The sequence below is a fragment of the Limulus polyphemus genome, unplaced genomic scaffold, assembly GCF_000517525.1.
Source record: "Limulus polyphemus unplaced genomic scaffold, Limulus_polyphemus-2.1.2 Scaffold765, whole genome shotgun sequence".
Classification (NCBI taxonomy): Eukaryota; Metazoa; Arthropoda; class Merostomata; order Xiphosura; family Limulidae; genus Limulus; species Limulus polyphemus.
In genome coordinates, this window is record NW_013666375.1 from 286,614 (window position 1) to 297,458 (window position 10,845).

The window sequence follows — 10,845 nt, forward strand, 5'->3', positions numbered from 1 at the left end:
AGAGTTGGTTTTGACCTTTAACTTGAAGAGTTGGTTTTGACCTTTAACTTGAAGAGTTGGTTTTCAACTTTAACGTAAGTTTCCTAATATCGTAATGCTAACCTGTATCTATGTGAAATTCTAGAAAAACTTTAGATGTGATTGAGGCTAAAAACTACTGTTATTCGTAACTGAAAGTTTGCAGCACTTCTGAAATTTCACTATAAACATAGGGTTAATCTCATTTTATAATGATTGCGTACGCTAATATAATGGCATATGGCCCACAACGGCATGTTTGTCATTCAGTTCATAGCAGATTTCTAACCATTCGACTCTACGTTACAGGTAGACTTACGACTTGGTCTGATGGTTAGTGTGCTGGACTGTGAACCTGGAAGTCCATGAATGCCGCAAGTTTGCATTTTTGGAGACGTGAGCGCGTTGTAAGAATGACTATCAAATTCCTTTATTCAATTAGATTAGGCAATATTTGGCGATGGGTGCTGTTGACTGTCTGCCATCTTTCTTGCCTATTAGTTCGAAAGTTGAAAGAACGGCGGGTTTTTTTTAGCTTTGTGTGAATATGTAATACAAACAAAAGACCTATAACTGGAGGAATATGTCTTAGGTCTTTCTGAAGAGAAATATTCATTTAACAAGATTGTTAGACAAAAGCAAACAAAAAACCCAACAATTCAAAGAAGCGTAAAAAAATCGGACTTCAGAACATTTATGAAAGCAACATTGTTCGAAAACGCATCCAAATCATTCCTGAGTAACCTCTTTATACGCAAAGTAAAGCCCATGTTTACGAAAGAGAACCCTCCGATCCAACACATCATTGCAGTGAATCTGGTCATATCTCCTAATACTTTTAACAAGATAAACGAGTATTTGAATTTGCCAGATACTCATAAGTCTCCAATGATATTTCAGAATCAATTTTTCAGAAGGATGCTTGAAGAAATTAAAATAATATGTCAAACTCCTGATGCAGGTCCAATGGACATGCGTTGTTTGGTCTTCATAATTATGATTATAGAAGCTGACTCCTACGTACAGTTGAGGTTTTTAGTCAAGATGTGTGGTCTGAGTTTGACCTCACTATTTCTCGCAGAAGTTTGTTACAATATTGCGATGTGAGGAATAAACTATGCAATCATGGGCATCCGATTAACAATTTACGACAGAGGAAGTAGTTCTTAGAGCAACAGGCTAGGTATGGCCAGGTGGTTAGGGCGCTTGACTCGCAATCTGAGGGTCGCGGGTTCGTTATAATGTTACGGTCAATCCCACTATTCGTTGATAAAAGAGTAGCCCAAGAGTTGTAGATGACTAGTTGCCTTCCCTATAGTCTTTCACTGGTAAATTAGGGACGGCTAGCGCAGATAGCCCTCGTGTAGCTTTGCGTGAAATTCAAACCAACCAACAAAGAGCAACAAGGAACCTAGAAAATCGTTTTTGTAGAATATAATTAACCTTACTGTACTTCATTTTGAGGGAGGTGGGGCATGTTAATACTTTTACTCCACGTGATTTAGGATATTAGGTTTTTTAATTATATTCTTACGATGAAACGTCTTGTCTCATTTGAGATTACTCAGTTCGAAGTGTATAAATTAGAAGTGGTATAAGATATAACTTATATTTTTTGGATTTTATCATTCTCGATAAAATTTATTTTGCATGTGACACATTTTTTTGGTCATTATAACAAGATGTTCTGTGGGTCAGCGGGAAGATTAGGTATGAACTTACAACGCTAAGATGTGGTGTTCGATTATCCGTGGTGGACAGCCCATCGTGTGTGGCTTTGTGCTAAAACGACAAAACATTCACTGATGATGGCTGGACTTCTTAAATTAATCACGACAATCCTTGATGAAATTTTTTGAGCGTGTTGATCTTCAGTTAAACATATTTATTCGACATTCAGCTTGCCTTGAGTAATACATGTACGTGCATAGGGAAGTAATTTATGTATAACGAATAATAATTTATCATCATTCCCTCCTCATATCGTTATGATTCGCAACAAATTGTGCTAGTTTAACGTGTCAGTAATTTTTAGGGCATGAATGCAGTATGGGTTACCTTACAAAAATTTGAATACGTATAAAATCAATGGGTTTTGAATGTCAACTGTCGTACGAATAAACATGTATTAACAACTTGTGCCCCAGAAAAAGAGATAAAAGGAAAAAAGTACGCTTGTTTCCTGTTGTGATTGATTTTCCGGACGCCACTTGGCGTCGTGTTTATTATTTTCACAGCCTAGTGACGTTATAAAACGTTTTATAAAAGGTGATTATTGGAGATATCTAACCACCCACCTCAAACTTGATTTGTTTAGTTAAGATAAGTTATCCGAACTTCTCAAAGCGATTAGTAAATCATTGCGTTGATGGGGTTCAAGAGACTTTCTTTACTTTTATCTAAGCCCCAGTTAGATCACTGTTCGTGTTTCAAAAGTAGTAATTATCTTTCTTTTTTTGTAAATGTTTCTCAAAAGACACATGCGTCTTTGGCGTGATTTCCATATAGTTTTACCAAATATTAATTATTTTATTTGTTCCACTGGTGTGTGTGTGTGTATGACTTACGTTGCTATTAGTTCTTATCTTTTGTTCACTTGAAGGCGTTCTACCTGTGGTGTGTGACACAACTTTTGTCTTGAAGATGTTCTACCCGTGGTGTGCCACATAACCTTTGTCTTGAAGGTATTCTACCCGTGGTATGCCACATAACCTTTGTCTTGAAGGTGTTCTACCCGTGGTGTGCCACATAACCTTTGTCTTGAAGGTGTTCTACCCGTGGTGTGCCACATAACCTTTGTCTTGAAGGTGTTCTACCCGTGGTGTGCCACATAACCTTTGTCTTGAAGGTGTTCTACCCGTGGTGTGCCACATAACCTTTGTCTTGAAGGTGTTCTACCTGTGGTGTGCCACACAACCTTTGTCTTGAAGGTGTTCTACCCGTGGTGTGTCACATAACCTTTGTCTTGAAGATGTTCTACCTGTGGTGTGCCACATAACCATATGTTGTTATTACCTAAGCTCATCATTATAAATTGTTATTGCACAAAAGTTTCTACTCATCTTTATGTTAATTGATGCAATATTATAAACATCAGAGTGCAACAACGTTTCCAGAGTCTGAATAGTCATATCACCATTTTTTTTCTTGTAGGAAAACTGTGATCTACTCTTTAGGCCAGTGGTAATACAGAATTGGGATATCGCAGAGTATTACATTTCTAGTAGTTGTACTGGGGATATTAACAAAGAACAACAAAAAATATTTATTGTTACTGGACAAGTCGTGTGTTCTACATAATTTCAAACATCTGCCTGGATATCGCAGAGTATTACATTTCTAGTAGTTGTACTGGGGATATTAACAAAGAACAACAAAAAATATTTATTGTTACTGGACAAGTCGTGTGTTCTACATAATTTCAAACATCTGCCTTCACTGACAGATGGCAGCTGCTCTGCGCTTTTGACGAAATAATTATAAGAAACTTGAAATATTATTCTGAATGTTAAAGAAATTACTTTAAACAATAAAACACGCAGAAGTATTTGAGTATGTAATTTTTTTATATGAAAATAAACTTATTACACTGTTTAAATAGTACTAGTCTAATAACGTCGTCCGACAAACCTGTTTTAAATCGTAATTCTATATTTTTTTACTTCCAACAATCTGAATTAAGTTGACACTTTCTTCTTGTCTGCTCTAGGTCTGATATGGCTTCTAGGATGTTTCCATGGTGACATTAACCCTTTACTGACAACGGAAACCGTTGCGTGGTCGTTGCCAGAGAACGACAACAACGCTTCATCATGTGTGTTATACTGTGAGAAAAAACGGTAAGTTTGTATTCGTAAATAATAACAATATTGTTAAGTCTCACAGTTTCTTGTGATTATTGAAATAAACTACAGTAAAAATGTCATATATATTATGATGATGACTTTTTTGCATTATTTAGCTTAGCATGTTGATTTAGAGTTAAGCCAAGTTTTTTAAGTTGGCTGAACATGATGGAATATTGGGATTATGGCCAAACATATTGTTAATGTTGAGGGCAATCCATCTGATAAATCAATGTATTCTACTCATTATATGTTTTTGTTTTATGACTTGCCAGTTAGTAGTAAGAACTGTTTATTGTATGCATTACTGGCTAATTTTTAGGTAACTGCTTGCTTTGATCAAAAGTTATTGATAATATGCTAATGTTAAAGTCAGACAAAGTGTTAAGCCTACCTTGGAAATGAAGTAAAACGTTTTTTTATGCACAATTATTGGAAAACATTGATCATAAAGAGTGAACTAAACATGAAAATATTTTTCTAAATTGTCAGTCATTTAAAGTATGAATTCAGTGATTTGTTTTTGGTGAAGACAGTTTTCTTGTTTTTAAGTGGAACCTCTTAAGATGACAATTTCATCTAAACTTTTGGTATTTGATTTCAGTAGGACAGTACCTAAATGAACAAGAAAAATAGCTATTTGTGGCATTTGCACTGTTTTCTCTTATTGTGGATATGAAACACTTCAAAATCCTCCTTTTGAAAATAGAAATATTGAGATATTTCCCATCATATACTAATGAATTCAATAAAAACATAGTTGGCTTCTTTCTTATGTATTTGTATTATTATTGTTATACCCTGGTGGGGAAGCAGTAGGTTTATGGACATACAATTCTAAAATCTTGGGTTCAGTTCCCTGTGGTGGACACAGCAGATATGGCTTTGCTCTAAATCAAACAAAATAATTTTTTTTTTTCTCAAATTTATAATTAAAATAAAATGTATATTAGAAATAAAGACTAAAATTAAAAATAGAACTTAATGTTCTTGATCAGTGTTATACGTTCATTCATGATCATTATATTTTGGAAATAACCAGAGAACAATTAAAATTCATTTTGTTATGTAATGTATTAAATATGATTTTGCAAAGAGCAGCTTTATTTTCTATTAAGAAAATAATTTCAATTAAATGAGAGATAGTGACATCTTCATCATGATAATGTACAATAACTGTTGTGCTTTAAAGAAACATGAACCAACAAGTAGTTTATAGTTTCATCCTTTTACAGAAGTGAGTAAAAACATCGTTTTAGTGATTAATTTTAGACTCCTTGAATAATAAAAAGCATGAAGCTTTGTATTTGAGTTTAAATTTGGAATTAGCTGATCACATGTGCCATTTCCTTAAAAATGGTATAACCAACTATAACTAAACTACCCATGAATTAGTGTTTGTATTTTATGAAGAAAGATCAATCATAACACTGTGAAACAGTAATAAGATGCTGCTGTTTCCCCTAATAGCTAGTTAGGATGTAGGCCTGCTTTATAATAAGAAATGTAACTCCATACTCTTTATGAGAAAAACTTTGGATAATTGTTTAACGTGTTCATTGACCAAAATTATGATTGTATTAAGTACGATTAAACTAATGCAATAAACACTTCTTGAAAGAATATAAATTGTGTCAAACTCCTATTCTGAAACTTGAATGAATTTTAAAAACCACATGGTCTCTGTCATGTTTTCAGATAATCACTGAAGGATATATATTATTATGAACAAATGAATAAAAGTAAAAATCTGGTATTTTTACCAAAAATTTTGTCATAATTAAATAAAGTAAAAAAATATGACAGGCAGTCATGGAATTATTACATACTAGTAAGTTAGGCTTTAGATGAATATTTTGAAAATAATATTAGACTTGGTTCCTATGTTGCAAATATTATATAATCATATTTTGCAAGGTGGTAAGACCTAAGGACTAGTGAAAATACTTGATATAATGTTAACTTACCCTTAAGCAATTTTATGATCAATTCAGCATAGGTGAATGTTATGTGTACTTCTTCCAGTGATTAGTTGTGTATCTTAGATAGTTTGAAATTCAGGTAAAATCTTATTTCTCTCTTACATATTTTGCCATTATTTATAGAAAAATGCAATATTTCATTTAAAACATTTTCCTTTATATATTTCTTTATTCGATATTACAGTAAACTTTTGAGATGTTTGAAAAAAAAGTATCATCTTCGTAAGTTTAAGATCCTGCTAGTAGTTGAAATGGTGTCTTGGGCATTTGAATTTTGAGGCAGAATTTACTATGAGAGCACCTTGACAATATTCGCTATTTGGATAATAGTCACTACATGTACTCAGTAGAATTAGGTGTAAAATTATTTATTGCTTGTTAGATAATAACCATTATAGGATTGCAGAAGCAACTGAATCAGTATTCTTTGGTTTATTGGTGAGATAACCAGTATAGGATTGCAGAATAATCTGAATCAGTATTCTTTGGTTTATTGTGAGATAACCAGTATAGGATTGCAGAATAATCTGAATCAGTATTCTTTGGTTTATTGTGAGATAACCAGTATAGGACTGCAGAATAATCTGAATCAGTATTCTTTGGTTTATTGTGAGATAACCAATATAGAATTGCAGAATAATTTGAATCATGATGCTTTGATTTGTTCTGGAATAATCATTATAGGATCCAAGAAAAAGCTAAATCAAACTACTTCTTTTATTATGTTATCTGTAGATGGAGTACTAGTACTTAATAGTTTCTATAATATGAATAGGGGATTTACATGTAAGGTTTATCTACAGTGTAGTCTATAAACTGTGAAATAACTTTATTTTAGTTAAATTTACAAATATTGTGTAGAGCTGGTCTGTTTAATTGTGTAATCAATACAAATGATTGTCTGTGGGCAGCGATTATGGAAACTAGTCAATTAATAGAAATTATGATTAAATCAAGTAGTCTCACAAAAATAATAATTGAAATTGATGTTTCCATTTATTACTATTTTTGATTATTCCGACCGTCCAAGTCATCGAAATATTGCCATTATGTTTGTTGTTAAGTACAAAGATATGTAATGGGCTATTTGTGCTCTTTCCACTGCAGGTATCAAAATCTCATTTTAGTGTTATATCTTTCGTTTTTTACTTTATTATTGTCCAGCTTGGAGCCAGCATGGCTTGGTGATTTGGGAGTGGGGGAGGGTTAGTTCCTCATAACTCTATATGTTTCAGGTTCGATTCCCATTGCCACCAAAGTTACATGCCTTGTCTTTGTTGTGGCAAAGCTACTAAGGGTATCTACCACTGTGACCAGAGCTGTAACCAGTCATTTTTGCACCCTGGGCAAGTTTCCAGTTTGTATAGTTCAGCATGAATTATTGAATAACAGGCTTAGTGCTGGCTGCGCTCTGGGCAACTGCCTCCCCCCTGCCTTAGCTATGGCTCTGACTGTGACTGATTTTGAATTGTTGACTAGAGGGAAGGCAACTGGCTGGCAGCACCAAATGCCAATTCTTTGACTACTCTTTTATTAACGAATTAATAGTGTAGTTTACTGTCACATTACAATGCCCCCCATGGCTGAAATAGTGAGCATGTTTGGTGCTGGGTTTTGATCCCATGACCCCCAGATTGCAAGTTATGTGACATGAATCACCCAGTTTGCTGATCAGAAAACCCCCAGTGGCTATTATTATACGGATACATTATATAGATAGGCTAGTAGTGTCAAAGTGTTTACAAGAGGTCAAAATGTCGAGAATTAAATAACTCTGGAAAGACTACTGCATGACTAACTTAACTCGTTAGCATTGTAAAGCAACAAACAAATCCAGAAATCAAATTTGAAATAAATTTTGAGCAATTTTATCGTCTCCTCTTTAGCAATATATGAACGAGAATCATCAGCACTCCCAATAATATCCGGTGCCATTTTACACCGTGAAGAGCTCGTCAGCACAAGAGTCTCGATCACTGGTTGTTAATTTTGGCAAACATTTAGATCCTCTTCACCCAGTTTTAAAGTAATTACTGAATATGGTTTGTAGGTATGCAGATGAATAATTCAGTTATAAACGTATGCTAAATGTGGGGGATTGTGATGGTTTTATGGTGTAGGTTGCAGTGGATGTGAGGTATATATGTAAAATGTCAATGCATCTAAATGCCCACAGATGTAAGAAATATATAATATGAGAGACAAGTGCCATGACCGATTTTTTATATTTTTTTTCTGGTCGACAAGCTGAGGTATTTTTCCAGCAGAAAATCCCACCAGGTCCTGTCACAAAGCACACGTACACACAGTATCTTTGGAGCCATTTGGAGAAGTAATTTCGAATGGTTATACAATGTTTCCAGCCATCCTCAACTAGCAGAACATTGAAAAACTAAACAAACCGCACCCGTCTGAACTTAGCTGAAAGCCTGTTGTCTTGCAGGATAGAAGCAGTTATTCAGGCCAAGGACTGTGCTTCACTGCATAACGAGAGGGATCATGGGCTTCGTATTTTGTTGTCATGAATCATTCCTATATCTTGCTGTACTTTGAGGTCAAAGTCTTTCATATAATGAAGAACGAAGGGAACTCGGAAAAGTTTAATATACTTCGTAAATGTCGTACATGTTTTGCACCTTTTACTTTACTTAAAAAAAATCTAAATTAAATTTAGGTGTCAAACATATATTCACGATATTACTATTTTTTTGTTTTTGTGTTGGACCAAGGAAACGATATATAGTATTCACCAGTACTTGTCTCTCAAACTGTCTTCAACTTTCGTAAATTTTTGTCTATGTCTTCCGTGTCACAAATCTTCCTGAAATTTGTATTACCAGTCCTTTGAACAATATCATGAATCTGAATATTTATTATGCATCTTTTGTAAAAGCTCACTTTAACGAATTTCGAAAAGAACGTGTCTATAATAACAGAAAAACGAACCTGGGGAATATTGCGGTACACCAGAATTTTAAGAACATTCATATAATGTGCAGTTTCCACATGTCTGATATTCAGTATATTTAATTTCTGCTTTTAGTAAAGCTTGTAAGAATGTATAAAACTGTAAAAAAAAATATTTGAACGTTTACGGGGTTCTTAACGTTCATATGTTATTTTTTCTTACACCGAGTAGAACTGATATTGCTTTTGCGAAAGACATCACGGATCCTTAACGGTTTAATAAAAAAGAAGTTGACTCGAACAAATATCAGAGCTTGCTTCGGGAAATGATATATAACGTAAGAGCTTGGTTCTCGGTCCCAAGGGCGACAAGGCAATTTGTCAATCGATTCAAACGCTGTTTTCTGTTTGATGAAAATTGCTTGGGGAAAACATCGTTCACACACAAAAGATATTATTTATTTGTTGTCAAATCTCTGCGGGTTTTTGATACACGTCTACAGGTATTTCTGGAAAACAAGTTTTCTGAAATTAATTAAACCTATAAGAAAGAGGAAGTAATATCTAACACTCGTATTTGAAATGATAGGATTTTCGATTCTTGCAAGTTTTCTTTCTAGGTATATACGAAACTATAGTACATTACAGGGATCTTTTCTGTTCCGTGTACTGCGTTCAAATAGAAAGAAATGTATGTTTTTGAATGAAGTTTTTAATGCTGATTTCAGAAATATAAATTAAAATTTGGAGAAATGAAAAGAAATATTTTTTAACTTTTTTTAACTCACTGTAGATTCTTTCTAAACTTACTTTTGAGACGTACGACATCTTGCAAAGAAAGGTGTATGTTTGTAGTTTTGGCGTGTTTTTAAGGAGATGTATTTCGTATTTACATTAGTTAAGTATTTAAAAAAATTGTTATTTTACAAATGCCAGTTTGAACTTTATTGATATGAACAGGCTACGTTAATATTAAGCAGAATTAACCATAAGCGGGAAAAAAAAAAGACTGTTGTAGAATGTATATGAAATATGGGTTTTGTTGACTTTGTTTTTGGGTGAAATAGTAATTAAAATTGCGGCTAATTAAAGTTGTTTAATAACATCGTAATGTATCGATAATCAGTATCAGGATATCTCGCCGGTATAACAATCGTAATTCTTGCCACTGCTAAATTGATTATTGCACTAAACCCGAGAGCTTCTGTAAGTTTAAAAATATAACCAGAATGGGGACAGTTTTTGCCACGTAACAGGTGTAACTGGTACTCCCTCCCGGCATCAACGAAAGGGTTCGTAACGGCTGTAGTCAGTAGCTGCTCTGTGCATGTACTGAGTGGCATAAACTCGCGTTGGCTTTTGGAAAGATGGTCGAACCCTTAGCTGGCCTATTCAAGACGCTGGTGCACTAGTCATAGAATTCGGAGGTATGAATTACATAGTATGCTTGTATAGATATTGAGTGAACAATGCTATGGCACCTAGGTTACAGTTTTAAGGACCACCTCCCACCAACTGTCACTTATTACAGGCACACACTATAACTTTTGTTCAAGCCTTAAAGTGTAATACAAAGTAAATGTTCTGATAAAGAAGGTATGCATTAAAATAAATAGTTTTATAACTTAAAATTGTAAGCGTTGCATATTAATCTGCAAATTGCGAAAATAATTGCACGAATAATTATTTTACTTAATACTTATTGCAGTCTGAGAACATAAAATATTTGTATGGTATATGTTTGTGTCCAAGCAGAGAGATAGAAAAAGAAATTTATGAGAATATAGACGAATAAATCCTATTGGAAGTTAGTATTAAAGAAGAGTGTCAAAGGAGTCGTAAAGTTAATTGAAAATCAGTATTAAATAAGAGTGTCAATGGATTCGTAAAGTTAATTGGAAATCAGTATTAAGTAAGAGGGCCAATGGATTCGTAAAGTTAATTGGAAATCAGTATTAAATAAGAGTGTCAATGGATTCGTAAAGTTAATTGGAAATCAGTATTAAATAAGAGTGTCAATGGATTCGTAAAGTTAATTGGAAATCAGTATTAAATAAGAGTGTCAGGTGGATTCGTAAAATTGTAAGCGTTGC

The 10,845-nt window shown here is 33.8% G+C and overlaps 1 protein-coding gene across 2 annotated transcripts in view; it reads left to right on the plus strand.

Annotated features, from left to right (window-relative positions):
• Positions 1–10,845, plus strand: part of LOC106460402 — a 167,260-nt gene that overhangs the window by 26,623 nt on the left and 129,792 nt on the right. For both annotated transcript variants that reach the window (XM_022387120.1, XM_022387119.1), the window contains exon 2: positions 3,728–3,857. In XM_022387120.1, coding sequence (XP_022242828.1) covers positions 3,728–3,857 — 130 coding nt within the window. The remainder of the gene's footprint in view (positions 1–3,727; positions 3,858–10,845) is intronic.